Source organism: Gopherus evgoodei, chromosome 14, assembly GCF_007399415.2.
Source record: "Gopherus evgoodei ecotype Sinaloan lineage chromosome 14, rGopEvg1_v1.p, whole genome shotgun sequence".
Lineage (NCBI taxonomy): Eukaryota > Metazoa > Chordata > Testudines > Testudinidae > Gopherus > Gopherus evgoodei.
This window is the reverse complement of record NC_044335.1, coordinates 117,493-134,562: the sequence shown is the minus strand read 5'-3', so window position 1 is coordinate 134,562 and position 17,070 is coordinate 117,493. Positions and strand designations below refer to the sequence as shown.

Below are 17,070 nucleotides of genomic sequence, written 5' to 3'. Positions count from 1 at the left end.
GAACTGCCCGCAGTATTCAGGATGTGAGCGTATCATGGATTTATACAGAAGCAATATATTTTCTGTCTTAATATCTATCCCTTTCTTAAAGATTTCCAACAGTCTGTTAGCTTTTTTGACAGCTGCTGCACACTGAGTGGATGTTTTCAGAGAACTATCTACAATGACTCCAGGATCTTTTTCTTGAGGTAACAGCTAATTTATACCCCATCATTTTATATGTATCGTTGGGATTATGTTTTCCAATATGCATTACTTTGCATTTATCAACATTTAATTTAATTTGCCATTTTGTTGGTCAGTCACTCAGTTTTATGAGATCTCTTTGTAACTCTTCAGTCTGATTTGGACTTTTCACCAGTCACCTACATTGTCTTTTGGTTTGGCTTCAGCCAGCTATTCTACACTGAGACTGAGCTTCTCCAGGTACCTAGATAGTTGGGAAACAATAATGTTTGCATTTAATACAAAGGAGGTCTAGAGCTGGGTGTTATCTTCATATTGCTATCATTTAAGGTCCTATTGACTCCTAGACTCAACTTGCTGTTCCTGGGATTCAGAGGAGCAAGTGATCTCTTTGACTGTAGACTGGCTAGTCCTAGCAGCAAGAAGTGTTGCTTTGTACAGTTTGGCGCAGGCACTCAGATTGAAAAAACAATTAATATTGCAGAATAAATCAGGAGGGAGTGATTTAATAGCTCCTAAAACAGAGACATAGCATCTCTTTACTACTTGCACAATGTCAACGTGTCAAAAATTCTGTGATTTATTTACAAAAAATCATGCACATTTTAAATATATTTAAAAATGGAAGAGGAACTTTAACATTTTCTTACAGAGAGGCCAGTGCCAACTTCCTTCAAACAACTGCTTGTTATGTTAGGGTCTTGCTCAAGAAATTGTTTCTTAGCTTTGGCTTTCTTGATGGTTAGTATATTGTCTTAAACCTTCGCTTTGGTAAGGGTTCAGAGGTTTGTGGCACAGCACCTTTGGCATCAAAAGGTTGCTGTGTGTTCCCTGGTTCCTTTAGCTCCTACTATGATGCCTACAAGAAAATAGCTTAGTAGGGCATCTGCCTATTTAGATCAGCACTCAGGAGTGAGCTGGGGTGAAACTCGCAGAGAGCAGGGGTGAAACTCGCAAGGAAACGGCAGAACACTAGATGCGGGGAGCAGGAGGGAAAGCCTGAGGACTAGATTGTCTCTATGGGGCAGGAGGGCAGGCAAGCAAATGCAGCCTGTTTAATTTAAACACTGAAACGAGACGCTCCTAGAATCCCCCGTCACCTGCTTGCAGGCCTTGGGCAGGACCAGGTGAGGGAAGCGCCATGGTAGCTCAGGCACCGCCAGGGTCCAGTAAGAAACGACGGCGACGGACCCTTTCACCCCGCCTCCTGGCCCTGGCCTCGAGACCCCGGCCCCAGGCAGGCCCCGCTCCACGTGGCGGGCGATAGCCTCCGGCGCAGGCAAACACAGATGCGGACAGGCTACGGCGGAAGCCGGACGATCGCTCGGTGCGCGGGCAGCGAGGGCGCTGCCCCCGTTTCCTTTTGTGAAACCCCACCGGAAACGCTTCCAGTTCCCCCGGCCTGAGGGAAGGGGCGGAGCCGTACCGGCACTAAGGGAGGAGGCGCTTCCGGTGTGTGCCCAAATAGCGGGGAAGGACCGGAAGCGTGGGGGCACAATTATCACGCGGACACTTCCGGGTCAGACAACGTTTCCGCTGTGAGCAGGCGGTCGGCAAGGCTGGCGCGGGAGAGATTGGTGTGGTGGTGGTGGCGGCAGTGCTGGTAACGAAGAAGCCGCAACTATGGTGAGGCCCCGGGTGTAACGCTGCGGCGGGAGGAGGGGAAGGGAGAGGCTGGGCCCCGGGCGTAACGCATTGAAGGGAGGGGAACGGCCGGGCCCGGTTGTAACGCGGTGGGGCGGGGGCCGGGGCGGGGAGAGGCCGGGCCCGGGTGTAACGCGGCTCCTGCTCTTGCAGACTGTGGGGAAGAGCAGCAAGATGCTGCAACACATCGACTATCGCATGAGGTGTATCCTGCAGGATGGACGCGTCTTCATCGGCACTTTCAAGGCCTTTGACAAGCACATGAATCTGATCCTGTGTGATTGCGATGAATTCCGCAAGATCAAGTGAGCGGAGGTTGTCAGGGTGTGTGTGGGTGGAGGAGAAAGAATGCATCACATGGGTGACTGTCCTGTGTATTCTCATTGAAGGATTTTGGAAGAGTAACAAAGCTGAATGAGCGGGATTGAGTTCCAGGGAAAGACTGAAGGGGTTAAGCACCACTGCCTTGCAGAGGTTGAGTGATAGTTTGTAAATATCTGAAGGGTGTAACCTCCAATATGGAAGGGGCCCTATTTGGGTAGGTAATGAGGATATAACTCAGTTTCTCCGCACTGCTCCAATGAAAATACTTAGCAGAATATATGGAAAAACATCCTGACTTTGAGCTATATCTAGCTCAAGTGGGAGTCCCACACTTATAATACTTCAATATAAATCCAATACTTATGTAACTGATGTTACTGTGGTGAGTCTGTTCCTTTCTAGGGTTAGGAGGCTATTTTAGCTGTCATGGTGTGTGACTTATAATGGCTTGGGCCACTGGCAAAATTTGAATATAAAGCCAGCTAGCCTAAAAGTAAGAGTCTTTAGCAGTTGTAGTAGATTCATAGCCTTTTAGATCAGCCACTAGTGGAGTAACAGCTCTGCTAATGTGGGTTACTATTAGAGGAGTGTACGCTAGGGAACAATCTTGTCCTGGCCCTGGAAAGTTGGACCAACTAGATCTTGTAATAGAGCTCTTCATCTCTGCTTTCTGAATCACCTGCCTGCTGCTTCTGTTGTGAGAGCTGGTTGACTTGGTGGTTGTGGTGTTTGAGATGAGGGTTGCACTGTACCTCTGGTTCTGATTGCTTCCATGTTTCTCTATGCTCACTTTATTCCTGCAGCTCTAGTGGAGGAGTTGGAATGCAGGGACTGCAGCGTTAAGTGTTAGTTTGAAAAGCATGGGTGAGTTGAGTTAGTTGCTTTACTGATAGGATTCTAAGAACCTCTATAGATTTTGGGAGGTGTGCATATTCTCTTCTCACTTCTGATTCAAGCAGGTAAAATAAGCCAGGGAAACAATTTTGTGGAGCCTGTTCCCTTCCTTCAGTGACAGCTTTGGTGTGTTCTTGGGATGGGGGAATGTCACCAGTTTTGGAATAGTTGGATGAGGTATCTGCCACAGACTTGAACAGTGGTGTTAGAGGAGTGTTTTTCTCTAATAACTTACTTCTCTCTCTCTCTCTCTCTCTCTCAGACCCAAGAATTCAAAGCAGCCGGAACGGGAAGAGAAACGGGTCCTGGGTCTGGTATTGCTGCGAGGAGAGAACCTGGTGTCTATGACCGTTGAGGGGCCACCTCCAAAAGATGTAAGGAGGAGGATGGGTGCAGAACCAAAAGGGTCAGCTAAATCCAGTTTCCATAGCCAACGAGGTTTAAATGGGTAGTCATTAGCTCCACTCTTTCCTGGCACTAGCCTGTGTCTGGATCCACGGGATTTCACTGTGCAAAGTCTAACATGATCTGTAGTAGCTTACACCCATTAGAGATGAAGTGCTTGGGGGTCTGAAGCATCTTGCTGCACTGAAATCACTGATTGCTTGTATTTCCCTGTTTCAGACTGGCATTGCCCGGGTGCCTCTAGCTGGAGCTGCAGGAGGACCTGGAGTTGGGAGGGCAGCTGGAAGAGGAGTGCCAGCTGGAGCCCCCATGCCACAGGCGCCAGCAGGGTTAGCTGGTCCTGTCAGAGGAGTGGGAGGACCATCCCAACAGGTGAAATGCTGTAGTTCAGTAGAAGAAAGGACTTAACTCTTGATTACTGTATTTTGAATAGATTTCAACCTCTTGGCTCTGGTGTGGTTCAAGTGATTGTGCTAGGCAACAGCAATCCAAAAATAGACCTGTTAACTGAGGTCCTGGGACTAGCATGGAGCATAGCAGGCTCCTCCGCACATCTGTGGCTCATGCACTGATAGGGAAGGGTTTGAAGGAAAAATGCAGCTTCCTGCATAAAACCCACTTAGTATAATTCTACACTGAATTTCCCCACAGTAGTTTAAGGGTGTGCATCCCTGTCTGGTAATGAGGACTCAGACATGAAATGGAAATGAGGTAAAAGTCCTAAGGCATGAGAAATGAAGTTAAACCTTTCTTCTCATTGTCCCATTTGCTATAAAAGCAACACTTTGTGCAGTCTTTGAATTTTCTTTCTGTTCACAGGTGATGACCCCTCAGGGCCGTGGAACAGTTGCTGCTGCTGCTGCTGCAGCCACAGCTAGTATAGCAGGAGCTCCTACCCAGTATACACCAGGCCGTGGTGGTCCTCCCCCTCCAATGGGCAGAGGAGCACCTCCTCCAGGTAAAGAACAGCTTTCCTTGTGGTCTAGGACAAGAGGAGGACCATAGGGTGTGGCTGGATTGATGATGAATCTTGACTTTATCTGAACCCAGTGAAGAATTGATATTAAGCAGGATTACTCTGAGGTCCAGCCAGTAGTTTTAGCAGTGAGTGGTGGCTATATTCAACATGGAACTGTAGCAAACAGTAAGCAAATAATCTGCTGGAGACTTCTGTTTGTTCCTCTCTGGGTTGGGAGTGTGAGCCTCAGTGCTTATTACAAGGCCAATCTGTGGTGGAATGCTCATCTCTCTCTTTGGTGTAGCAAGTGTCTGTACCAGTTCTGAGACTTGTCCTCTTCCTTTCATTGCAGGAATGATGGGACCACCTCCTGGCATGAGACCACCCATGGGTCCACCAATGGGAATGCCACCTGGCCGAGGTGCACCCATGGGAATGCCTCCCCCAGGGATGAGACCGCCTCCCCCAGGGATGAGAGGTGAGTGAGCCTTCTTGGCATGTGGGAAGGGTGGTATCCAGTTTCTTTACTGTAAGCAGAAGTGTGGGACTGTGACAATGTATACACTTCCGTAGGGTATGGGGGAGCAGAACTATGTTCCCCAGCTAGGACAGCCGAGAAACTAAACTGCCCTGTAATACCATTCAGTGTCTTAAGAAGGGCCTCTAGGTCCTTTGAAGCAATGAACTGCACTGTTGCTGAATAGAACTTTCTGCATGGCCTTGCTTCAGATGCTTGCCTGTTCTTTGTAGACTTTTCAACTGATGGCCTTTGTTCTTTCTCTTCCAGGTCCCCCTCCCCCTGGTATGCGCCCACCTCGGCCCTAAGATGTTCTGTGCTGTTACTGTGGATTGTGTGGGAGCTGGTGTTAAGTGAATGGGCTCTGTATTGCCTCCCTGAATGGCCTAGGATTCATTATGTATATTTTATTTACTGGCTGTAAAATTTGCCCTTTTTAATAAAGTTAGAAAACTCTCCTTTGGGAATTATTTTTATTCCACCTGCAGGTGGTTTGAGGCCCCAAGGCTCTGTGTGGAAGGTGGAAAAGCACAGCATGTATTTTCCTCTTCGTCTGAGTGCAGGGGTTGTGCTGGCTGCTTGTACTCAGTGCATACTACACCACTGCTCTAAGCACTAGCCAAAGAATTAATGTTTGGGGTGACTTCTGGTTTGTTCTTACCATGTTTGAGGTAGATGGCTGTACCTCTGCAGAACAACTTTTGGCTTGACAGGACTATTCTCATTTGAGGGGTGCCCTTGGGGGAGGCATATGAAGTGTGAGGGCTGAGGCTATAGTTGTCTCCTCATGCTGAAATTCCTCTCTGGAGGAGGGAATCCCACTTATTAGAAATAGCTAGGTAATAGCAATGGGAGATTTGATCACTAGAAATGTAGACAGCTGGGTTTGTGCTAAGCCTGAGAACCACATGGTGAACTGCCTGCTGGTTGCAAAGATTGCTGATCTCTTGAGACATCTAGACAGGCTTATGTGACATGCTGGGGAGAAGCCAGTAGTCCATAATATACATAGGTACCAATGACATAAGGAAAAAGGTCATGAAAGCCAAATGTAAGGAACTAGGTACAATATTGAAGTCCAGGACCTCCATAGTAGCATTTTCTGATATGTTGCCAGTTACACAGGCAGAACTGCAAGGTATCACTGCATGCATGAGACAATGGTGTAGGGAAGAGGGGTTTAGGTTCATTAGGAACTGGGGAATCTTTTGGAAAGGAGGAGCCTCTAGAGTAGCACATCTATTTTTGGTCAAGGTCCAGACTCTAGAGAAAATTAAATAAGTAAATAAAAAGAGATTCCAGAGTCCATTCAAAAGCATAGGCAGTTGAAGCTCTGATTGGTGGTTCCACCTGTGGTGGTGGGGCAGTCAAGCAAACAGCCAATCAGAAGGCAGCATTCCCCCTTTGTTCTCACACTATTAAAAAATTCCATAGCACACCTGTTTGGGCCAGATCTACAGTAGTTTCCCAACTTATGCGCAAGGAGGATGGGTTCTACCAGATTGCTGGCAACTAAAATAAAAAGATTGTAGATAAGCTTTAAACTAAGGGCTGGGGGAAAACTGATATTTACAGAAGAGCACATGGTTTGGGCAGAAACATGGGTTAGGAAAGGATCTATTAATGGGGATTGTCTCTATCCTAATAAAGAGGTGAGGATGCAAGTTGATAAGCCTTAGGTAGGAGCAGAAAAGAAACATGCAAATACAGGGGTACCATTCAACTAAATCACATAATGGCAGACAGGGACAAATTGGACATGTGCTTATATATAAATGCTAGAAGTATAAATACTAAGGTGAACTTGAGTGCCTGATATTTAGTGAAGATATTGATAAAATGTGCACAGAAACTTGGTAGAACAATGAATCAATGGGACAAAGTAATAGCAAGGTAGAAAATACTACAGGAATGTCAGAAGGGTGTACTGGTGGGAGAGTGGCACTACAAGTGAAAAAGCATCAAGTTAAATATATTGAAAATCAAATTAATCAAACAGTACTATAAAATCTTTAGGGCAGTAGTCTCCAACCTTTTTAAGCACAAGATAACTTTAAATTTAAAGTGCAACCCAGGACCCACCTCAAAGAAAATGTAGAAATAACCATCATGCAAACCCAACACCCTTACCCTACTGCTTCCCTGAGGCCCCATCCAGCTCACTCCATCCCCCCACCCTCTATTACTTTCACCAGCCTGGGACAGGAGGCTGGGGTGCAGGAGAGAGTATGGGCTTTGGGTTGGGCCCAAGGGGGTTGGAGTGTGGGAGGGGCTTCAGGCTGAGCCTGGGGCAGGGGGTTGGGATGTAGGAGGGGGCTCAGGGCTGGAGTTAAGGCTCCAGCTGGGCACTACTTAGCTCAGGTGGTGATGCAGCAGGACTAAGGCTGGCTTCCTGCCTATCCTGGCCCCACGCCACTCTGGCAAGTGGCCAGCATGTCCAGCAGCAACTCCAAAGGGGTGTAGTGGTACAGGTAGGTGAGACAATTTTTAAAAAGGGCTCCAGAGCAGATCCTGGCAATTACAGGCCAGTTAACCCTAATTTCAGTACCAGGCAAAATGACTGAAACTATAGTAAAGAACAGAATTATCAGATGCATAGATGAACATGATTTGTTGAGGAAGAATCAACACTGCTTTAGTAAAGGGAAATTTATGCCTCAATCTATTAGAATTCTTTGGGGGGGGGGTGTCAACTACCGTGTGGACAAGGGTGATCTAGTGGATGTATGATATGACAGAGGTCTATAAAATCATGAATGGAGTAGAGAAAGTGAATAAGGAAATGTTATTTACCCCTTCATGTAACACAAGAACCAGGGATCACCTAATGAAATTTATAGGTAGCAGGTTTAAAATGAACAAAAGGAAGCATTCCTTCACACAGTCAATCTGTGAAACTAATTTCCAGGGAATGTTGTGAAGACCAAAAGTATAACTGGGTTGAAAAAAGAATTAGAAAAATTCATGGAGGATAGGTCTCTGAGTGGGTACTGGCCAGGGATGCAATCCCATGCTCTGGTGACCTTAGCCTCTAAGTGCCAGAAACTGGGAGTGGACAACAGGGGATGCATCACTCAATAATTACCCTGTTCTTTTCATTCCCTCTGAAGCACCTGGCATTGGCTCCTGTGATGTTACCAATTGGTGGGAGGCCCCCAGAACTTATAGTGACAGTCCTCTTTCTCCACCAGAGGCCTCCTAGAACAATGGATTCTAGTATTCACTTTCTAGAGCTTTTCTTCAAAATGGCTGCAGTCTCAGACAGCTATTACTGGTTTGGTTACCCATGGCTCAGTTTTTAAACTTAAGAGAAAGCTTTGTGATTGCTATAAGTAGGAGACCCCAGGAGCTGGGACTCAGCACTGAATTATGAAGTCAACAAGTTACAGTGGTTTGGCATCTGTCCCATTATGCCACTACAAAGGGCCCTGTCTACATCTCAACATAGACTAATAAAAATAGAACTTGGTCTTCACTCCCAAATGCATTTGACATCCCTGGTTTAAGTACATTTCACCTTTTCTGGACTGTGCTATAGCAAGCTGTTCTAATCCAGTCATGTTCATCCTAATATGTAGCTTCTGGTCACGTTCTTGATCGAGACCCACACCTGTACTCTCCACTATAGAATTGCTCTCTGTCCTTTTGTTAAACTGGATATTACTAAGCTTGCCAGACCAAGGTCAACTGTTTTCTCTATCACAGGGCCCCTTCCCTTGTCAAGACTTAATGCACTGAGTAAGACCTCATGCAGTAGCAGCAAGCAGAGTGGTGGCTTGTATGTATTGGAACTAGTGCTAGAGTATTTAACCAGCATCTGCAGCCTTCTACAGCCACTGCATTAGGACAGCAGGGAAGAAAAAAGCTGGAGTGAATGTAGTTTGAATCCATGCATATTTGTTCCTGCAGCATAGTACAACATAGGGCTACTTCCTTCTCACAAGGGGAGAGGCAGGCTGTGCCTGTAGTGCTCCTGCCCTGTGCTATCTCTAGTAGACCTCAGCTCTAGAGCAACTGCTACTCCTTGTGATTCATCAACTCTTCCATGCTTTAGAGCACGGTTACAAGGGCTGGATGTAGATACAGCCCCTTCCGCTGCATTTTCTATCCAACTAAGTTCCTGGCAGTATCAGCAAGTGGTGCCACCCTTCTTCAAGAAAAATTGATGTCTAGAGTTGAGTAACTATTTGCCCATTTACTACATCTATTCCAGCAATTTTCACACAGTAACATTAAAGGAACTTTTGTATGATTCTTGCCTCCTTGCTCACTGAGGTAAGTGTACAACACAAGACGTAAAATGTGAGAACCACCCTGGCAGTTTTGTACCATCTCCCATGGTCTAGTTTTTTCAATTGCCACAGCTAAGTGAACAGCAGGCTATGTTACAAAAATATAAGGAAGTCAATCCTTCACTGCAACTGCAAAAGACATGGTTTTCCTTTATGTGCTAATTTAGCAGGTACTGGTGCATTTGCACGGAGTCCAAGAATTTAACAGACGTAAGTTCAGGCCACTTCAGAGGCTACATTATTTTAGCAAATACAGAATAACAGGGTTTTCTGAAAGCAGGGTTTTTCTGGAAGAGGCACAAAGTCTCCTACAGTTAGATTTTCCAAGGAATCCCTCTGGCAAAGAGCTGCTGTTACTTCCTCTTATACCTGTAAAAAGACAATATTGGAAGTCCTAATCAGTCCAAATGCCTGCACTAGTGATAAAGGGACAGGATGGGGTAAATGAGCCCTGAGGCAAAGTCAATGCCAGCCTGCTCAGAAGTAGCCCACCAGTGTGTCAGTAAAACCCAAGTCTCCATGTGTATTCCCAGACTTGGGGCTGGCAGCACTGTTTAAACAGGGCTAACTTTGTGTCAAGATTAGCACCATGAGTGCTTGTCTGCTGTAGCCCTTAGAGGAGGAAATGGGACAAACCAGGCCAACAGAAAAATCTTAAAAGGTAATAAGGCTGTTTACCTGGACTTGGATTTGAAGTTTCCTCCTTTCCGGTGTCGGGCTAAGCCCAAACGCTTCCGCTCTTCAAAGGAGGGGCTGCATGGGAAATAGCTCAGTGAGACATAGCCATGCTCCCTGAAATAGGATGCTCTATACCCCTCTGCTCAGTTCATGTATTGCCCATGGGTTTGTTCTTACCTGTCATGATTCAGTACTTTTCTGGTGCTGAGTGGGAGGATAGTCTTAGCTCAGAAAAGTATTCCTTTGCTCACCCACTGCATTGCCCCCAGCCCACGCAAGGAGTGGTTTCCCACTCATGCCACCTGATCTCTTCCTGCCCCCAGATACCTGAAGTGGCGGTATGAGAGCAAAACCTCTGCTCTGTGACAGAGGTGCTCTCAGACAGGACACTCTCTGCTCTCCTTACAAGATATTTAAGGTAGACAGAATGACTCCTGTATAACTCTCCCTTGCCCCTGCTGTCCTTCAAAGCAGCAAGATAAAGCTCCTCTCTACTGCCTGCAGAAGGTATCACTGGTGAAGATTTCCATGGATGTGCAGGGAATAGAGTGCCTCCACCACAGCCTGTGCAAACCCAGTGATGTTGAGCCAAGTTACCCAGCACGATACTGTTTTAGGGCCTTCCTGCTTGTGTTGGTGAGCTCCTCGTCAAAGACAGATGATTGCTTCTTCCGTTTGAGGCCTTGGAAAGCAAGCAACAACAGAGCCAATGATTAGCAAGGCTTGATGTACAGAAGCAGGGTCTGTGACAAGGTCACACAGTCCACAACACTATTTGCATTACTATAACGCCTAGGAACTCAAGTCATGGACTATAACCCCATGGTGCTAGATGCTGTACAAATGCAGAACAAAAAGACTGGCCTTAGCCCTCTTAGTGATGAGTGTGGGCACTGGGAACATACATTTTATGGACAGGAAATGGACTCTCCCGTCACTGCCTGCAGTCTCCAGTGTTCCAGTCTTCCAGGTCACTTTCTATTGATTTGGTTTGTTAACAGCACAGACACCAGTGGCATTTATGCAATCAGCATTAAGATAAATGCTAGCAGCAAAACTCTCCTGCACCTCAGCAGTAAGCATGCTCTCAGCTCTCACAAGCAGCATCCAGCTCTAAGGAGCAGCTACACTGCAACTAGGAAATCAGCTAAAGTGTTCTCTGAGCTGTTTTTGTGGAGAACAAATGCTCTTCTCTTACCTGCTGCTGTTGAGGGAGGCTCATCCTCGGGCACAACTCGAGCTCGCTTTGCTCGGCGGTTCCTCTTTGCTACACGCTCTGCATACATCTGCGACTTCAGGATTTCAAATTGTGATCTCTCCTCTGGCTGGGAGAGACAGAAATCTAAGTTTACAGTTAATATGCCCCTGCATGAGGGAGCAGATCAAGCAACCCAGGCCCTTGCCTCCTCTCAGATCCCCTCACTCACTGTCATTTGGCCTTTTTTCTGAGTATCCTGCATAAATTTCTTCCTCTTCTTCTTTCCTCTCAATGCCAAGTCAAATTCCTGAAGGGCTTTAGCCACTAGAGAGAGACAGACAGACAGACAAGGGGTGAGGGAATACAGAAGGTTCAAGAACAGAGAGCAATTTCAGACCCAATTCAGAGATGCATGATTCGAATTAGCCCATTGGTCCAGACCCAAAGGCCTCCCTCTCCCAGGACTCACATTTCTCTTTCTTTCTCTCTTCTCGGCTCTGGAACCAGCTCCGCTCAGGCCCCTCTTCCACTTTCTGTTCTCCTGCCTCCAGTCGCTTCTTTGCCATGTTGATCTATGGGACAGCCCAAGCAGATGGGGAGCTCATGGACCTGCAGAGTGGCCACTACCCAGTCTGGAGAAGATAGGGCAGGAAATAGCTCTCCCCACACCTCAAGCCTCAAAGGATCACTGTCAGTATTTGTGCATAGAAGCCCTTGGTAGTAGGGATTATAGTGCATGGAGCCTCAAGAGCCCCTGCTCACCTTCACTAGGTGACTGGGGGAACATTTCCCCACCAAGAATGCCCTACTCTGGGCTAGGGGCTTTGCCCTGTTCATCCTTCAGAGTAGCCAGTCCACACCCATGGGAGTGAGTTCCCCATATCTCAGTGCCCTACCGAGCCCAGACTGTAGGAGCAAGCTCTCACTACCCTCACCTGGGCCTCTGATTGCTGCATCTCACGCTCCTCACGCTCTAGACGCAGCACTGCATACACATCTTTCTCCAGCTTCTCAATCTTCTCCCGGAATTTCAGGATCACATCTGCAGACACACCCAGTGGGGACCAGAGAGAAAGACATACACGGACCCTATGAGAACTGCCTGTGCTTCAGCATCTCCCATCCCCACCACCCATGGGGCTACTTGTCTGCAATCCTGTCCCAGCAAAGCACATACCCTGGGGGAGGATTCTGGCCTTCACTGGCATCTTGGCTGTCTTCACAATCTCCTTCAGCATCTTGCGCTCCTCCTCACCCACCAGTGAGACTGAGCGGCCAGCACGACCAGCCCGCGCTGTCCGCCCCACCCGGTGCACATAGTGCTTGGTGGTGTTGGGCATGGTGAAGTTGATCACCTGGTGGGGAGACATGGGGTTAGCAGGAAGGCAAGGCCAATGTCGGACTCATGGTACCTCAAGTGGGCTCAGAGCCTCGCACACTTACCGTTTTGACACCCTCGATGTCAAGTCCTCGGGCTGCAACATCTGTAGCTACCAGGACATCGATCTGCTCATCTTTAAAGCGCCTGAGCGCAGAGAATACAAGCTGTTATGCAAGCAATGGGCTCCCTTCCCAATTCCCGCAGAAGCCACTCTTCTCCCCCTCTGGGGCTACCCACTATGCCAGTACCTGAGGGCCTCCAACCGTTGTGTCTGAGAGAGGTTCCCATGTAGCTCCCCTACCTGCAGACCCATCAGCCCCAGCAGGATGTGCATGCGGTGAGCCTGCTTCTTGGTCTGTGTGAAAAGCATCACGTGGTCTGTGAAGGTCCGTGTCAGCAGAGCTGAAAGACAAAGTCCTGTCAGCAAGCAGCAGAGGCAGCTCTAGGTGTCCCCCCAAAGCTACCTTGCAGTAAAACACTGCTTCCAGCTTTCCTAGGCCACCTGCCAGGGCTCACCCATCCAACCCCTCCTCCTACACCGCACTACTCACCTGACACAATAGCTTCTCTGTCCCCTTCTCTGTTGGGACGGACCCGGATGAATTCCTGCCGCAGGAAAGGGGCTACATCCGTGTTGCTATTCACAAAAATCCGGACAGGATTTTTCAGGGAAACAGCAGCCAAATCCTTCACCTATCCAAACGAAGGAAGGGAAGCAACACAAAGGGAAGTCTGCCCAAACCCTCCATTCCCACCCTCCCATCTGAACTGAACATGCCTCCTAACAGACTGTTTAGGCACCATCCTTACCTCATCTGTCATGGTGGCAGAGAACAGCATGGTCTGACGGTGGTGGGAGCATAGCCGAATGATCTCCTTCATCTGTTCCTCAAAATACTCATCCAACATCCTAGAAAGGAGAAAAGCTGTAGAAGATTCTGCTTTACCCATCAACCCTGACCAGCTGCTGTTCTAGACCAGGCAAACTCTCCTCTCACAGCAATGGGCAAGCTAGAAGCCAATACCTCATTCTCTACCACCAACCCACCCAGCTTACCTGTCTGCCTCATCCAAGATCAGCACTTCGATACTGCTCAGGTGGAAGGAGGGGCAGTTATGGAGATGATCTATCAGGCGCCCAGGGGTGGCAATCAGAATGTCTGGCCCAGAGCGCAAAGCTGCCTCCTGAGTCTTCACATCCAAGCCCCCTGTAATGGTGAATACCCAGAAAGGACCATGAGACCCTCCAGGCCTCTATCCATTGCAGGAGTGAAGAGTCCTTTCAGTGAGTACCTCAGACATCAGATACAAAAGTGACCCCTGATTGTAGATGTGGACCGTCCCCATATGCCATGGGAGAAGCACAGGACACCACTCCAGGTTAAAGCATCAGTGTATATATACAGTGAACAGGTGAACATTGCCCTATAGCCTGACCAGCTCTAATCATGGGACTCCAGGTTCTCTATGCCCCCATCCCTTAGAGTTAGGGGTTATCTAGAGCAGTTTGGAAGGGGATAGCATGGTCCATGTGAACTGAACTCTCAGCCCCATGGCTCATACTCACCCACAGCTAGACAGGTTGTGATGCTGCTGAACTGGGCCAGCTGCTTGGTGACAGAGTGCACTTGAATGCCTAACTCTCGTGTTGGCACCAGAACCAGCACCCGAGTCACTGGAGCCTGACGAGGCTTGTAGATCAAGCGCTCTAGTACAGGTAGGGTGAATGCAGCGGTTTTACCTGCAGAACACAGGGCATCAAGAATTAGTTCACCTCAAAAACATGATGCTTCCCTGAGCACCTCAGTCCTCATCTAGGCTCTTACCTGTCCCAGTGGCAGCACAAGCACAAATATCCTTCCCCAGCAGACCCACGGGGATACAGGCCTTCTGGATTGGGGTTGGCTGCTTGAAGCTCAGGGCTGTGATTGCCTGCCAAGTAAACAGACTAGTTAGGCATCAGATAAAAGAAGGGAAATCTCAATCTAGATGTTACCTGTGTAGTGGAAATCTCACCTTATTCTACACTAGAAAACATTAATTCCCCCAGAGCTAGCGCTCATGCCCATTCCCTATACTGTCTCCTGCTAGGAGAGACTGTGACTGGAGTAGCTTGGAGCTTCCCCAAACGCACATGGAACAGGCTGTGAACTCCTGTCCCCGTCCTTGCAATCCTTTCTGCAGTGACTGAAAGAGCTTAATACCTTTAGTAGAGGGCGTGAGAGGTTCATGTCCTGGAATGACAAGTTATCATCGTACTGAGACGCATCTTCGAAAAATATCTTTGTTTCCTGAAGGAAATAAAAGCAAGAGGAAGAGCTGCAACAATTTCCAACACACACTGCACTGCTGGGCTCCATCCTACACACTTATCGTTTGTCAAGTGAGTCTGGGTTCTTTGGAATGGAAGATGCTTGCTGGAGAAATGCTCAGTGTTATTCTACCCTCCCCTCCGGTGACACTCACCATCTCTCCTACATTCTTCTGTCTCTTTCGCTCTTTCACCTTGAGGGTATCTGAAAAGAGAGATATGCTAAGCATTCAGCATCATTTAAGAGCAACTTCACCTAAGCCCCAACCAAGGCATGTTTCCTGCATCCCAGCGTGCCTGCCAGAGTTCTACCCCATATCTCCCCACAGTTAGTCATTTATGGAGAAGCCTGTGAAACTGATTCCCAAGCAAACCGGGAAACCAGCTGGCAAGCAAGTTCCTTTCCCCATGGAAAGGACACACTTCTGATGGAAATACAGGGAGCTGAAACTCCAATTAGACAAGAGCAAAATCTTGAAGAATAATATTGCACGGACCAGCAGGGAGGAGATATGCCAAATAAGGGAGATTCCTGCCCATTTCCCTTTCATGCAGCCACTGGTGCCAGCTCTCACTCAAGAGATTCTCTTCCCCACTCTGCCAATGGCCCCCTACTACTTTCTTTCTTCCAGCCCCTTTCCCACACCATGTAATTACCTGCTTTGGTGAGGATATTCTCATCAGTTGAGGAATACTGGGACTCTACATCCTCTTCCTCCTCTTCACTGCCTTCCTCGCTTTCCTTCTCTTTGGTTTCATCCTTCTCCACCTTTGTGTCTTCCCCTTTCATCTTAACATGTTTCACTTCCCTTTCCTAAAAGAGATGAGATCAATGGCCTGGGGAGCATGTCAGAAAGATCCCAGCCAACCTCTAAACAGAAGTTTCCAAAGGTTTTCTTGTGGAAAAGGGGATGGAAAGAAGGGTAGAGTTCCCTTCTCCCCCCCACAATGGGGAGATCCTTCCAAGGGTTGGTGGTGGTAGGAGCTAAAAGCTTTTGTCCACAAATCAGTGAACATCCCACTAACCTGGGCTTTACTTTTTTTTCTCACTTTTTCAATCTTCTCATCCAGTGTTGTTGCTGCTGCTCTCTAGGCAAGGCAACACAGACAGTTAGGGAGAGGAAGGGGGAATCTGTAAGAGCCAGCCGGCATAGGCTCTGACACACAGCAATGCTGGCAAACAACAAAGGGAATAGGAAAACATGATCATCATCATCATTTATATGCAGGCCCCAAAAGTCTGCAAGGTGCATGACAGAGCAGTGAGAGGAGACTTGGTCCCTCTCCCAGAGACCTTTCAACCTAGAGTCAGGGTATGGGACATGCGTGTTTTGGGCATATACTGATTATTTCCTTTAGTTTTAATACACTTTACCAGACACAGAAGTGTGGATGGTGGAATGGGCGCTAAGTGACCAAGATCAGTTGTCAGGGTCACAGCACCCAAGTGACATCTGGTAAGGTTCCAACAGGACCCTACGAATCCCAGGAGACCCTACCCATTGCAACCTCCATCCCCTTCCTTCTATGAGGGGAGAATGAAAAGTGCAAGACTGTTTACCATAGAGAAAATGGTCAACAGAGCCAACTGCTATTGGCCCTATCTCACAGCACATGACCAAGAAAACGTTCAGTGCAATCGGGAAGCTAGAAAGTCAGAACAGATCCAAGGCAACACGTGTTCACACCATGCAGTTAGCACTGCCCGCTGCAAAGCACGGTTGTGCAGCGTTACAAACAGAAGAATTGACGCCATTTACGTGCGGAATGAGACTACGCACACATATTAAACACCTTTAAAAATGCATAAATTCGGGCTACAGCCATAATCCAGCGAGGCCTCCTCTGGCAGCTCCCCGCCGCTGCCTCGGGCGGGGTGTCTGGGCCCCGCGCTCCCAGCAACCCCTCTGCCCGCGTACCTTGCCCCTGAGCTGGCGCAGCGCCTCCGCCCACGCCCCGCTCGCCGCGCCCGGAGCCTCCTTCTCCGCGAAGACGAAGCCGGCACTGAAGTCCCCGCCGCGGCGTCTCTGCTGCCCCCGGCCCAGCGGCTCCTGCGGACGAGAAGGGGGTGAGGCGGGGCCCAGACGGCAGCCTGGCTCCCGGCCCGGCCCGGCCCGGCCCGCGGCGGCCCCTCACCTCCTCATCCGCCGAGTCCCCGGACTCGGGCTCCTCTGGCGCCGCATCCCCCTCCCCGAGCGTGGCCACGAGCCCCAGCCCCTGCAGCATGGCGCGCGCGCGCACCCACCGCCTCCTCAGTGCCCTGCTCAGGGGGCAGGCACGCG

General features: G+C 48.6%; 3 protein-coding genes across 3 annotated transcripts in view; 1 reads left to right on the top strand and 2 right to left on the bottom strand.

The window, feature by feature from the left end:
- Window positions 1-1,589, bottom strand: part of ELMO2 (engulfment and cell motility 2) — a 63,378-nt gene extending 61,789 nt beyond the window's left edge. Inside the window, exon 1 of the mRNA XM_030532859.1 lies at window positions 1,287-1,589. The gene's annotated coding sequence lies outside the window, so the exon portion shown is untranslated. The remainder of the gene's footprint in view (window positions 1-1,286) is intronic.
- A 109-nt stretch (window positions 1,590-1,698) lies between these two features.
- SNRPB (small nuclear ribonucleoprotein polypeptides B and B1) lies at window positions 1,699-5,386 on the top strand. The gene is made up of 7 exons (XM_030532865.1): window positions 1,699-1,812; window positions 1,984-2,135; window positions 3,311-3,422; window positions 3,673-3,825; window positions 4,273-4,411; window positions 4,764-4,889; window positions 5,199-5,386. The coding sequence occupies exons 1-7, from the start codon at window positions 1,810-1,812 to the stop codon at window positions 5,234-5,236; spliced, it is 723 nt and encodes a 240-aa protein (XP_030388725.1). The 5' UTR covers window positions 1,699-1,809; the 3' UTR covers window positions 5,237-5,386.
- A 3,717-nt stretch (window positions 5,387-9,103) lies between these two features.
- Window positions 9,104-17,030, bottom strand: DDX27 (DEAD-box helicase 27). Its single transcript, XM_030533364.1, has 21 exons — window positions 16,925-17,030; window positions 16,708-16,839; window positions 15,815-15,877; window positions 15,446-15,602; window positions 14,944-14,993; window positions 14,682-14,768; window positions 14,304-14,409; window positions 14,045-14,218; window positions 13,535-13,685; window positions 13,288-13,387; window positions 13,029-13,170; window positions 12,726-12,879; window positions 12,540-12,621; window positions 12,274-12,451; window positions 12,032-12,138; window positions 11,566-11,668; window positions 11,326-11,420; window positions 11,097-11,223; window positions 10,496-10,580; window positions 9,899-9,973; window positions 9,104-9,589 (listed from the first exon to the last, which is right to left on the bottom strand). The coding sequence occupies exons 1-21, from the start codon at window positions 17,012-17,014 to the stop codon at window positions 9,574-9,576; spliced, it is 2,274 nt and encodes a 757-aa protein (XP_030389224.1). The 5' UTR covers window positions 17,015-17,030; the 3' UTR covers window positions 9,104-9,573.
- Window positions 17,031-17,070: the final 40 nt, after the last annotated feature.

Bases quoted from the DNA above. Each gene is read 5' to 3' on its own strand.
- SNRPB (XM_030532865.1), top strand. The intron at 2,136-3,310 runs GTGAGCGGAGGT...TCTCTCTCTCAG, and splicing joins GATGAATTCCGCAAGATCAA to ACCCAAGAATTCAAAGCAGC. The intron at 3,423-3,672 runs GTAAGGAGGAGG...TCCCTGTTTCAG, and splicing joins AGGGGCCACCTCCAAAAGAT to ACTGGCATTGCCCGGGTGCC.
- DDX27 (XM_030533364.1), bottom strand. From the start codon at position 17,014: ATGCTGCAGGGGCTGGGGCTCGTGGCCACGCTCGGGGAGGGGGATGCG. The intron at 16,840-16,924 runs GTGAGGGGCCGC...TCTCGTCCGCAG, and splicing joins GGGACTCGGCGGATGAGGAG to GAGCCGCTGGGCCGGGGGCA. The intron at 9,974-10,495 runs GTAACTTGGCTC...TTTCCCATGCAG, and splicing joins CTAAAACAGTATCGTGCTGG to CCCCTCCTTTGAAGAGCGGA.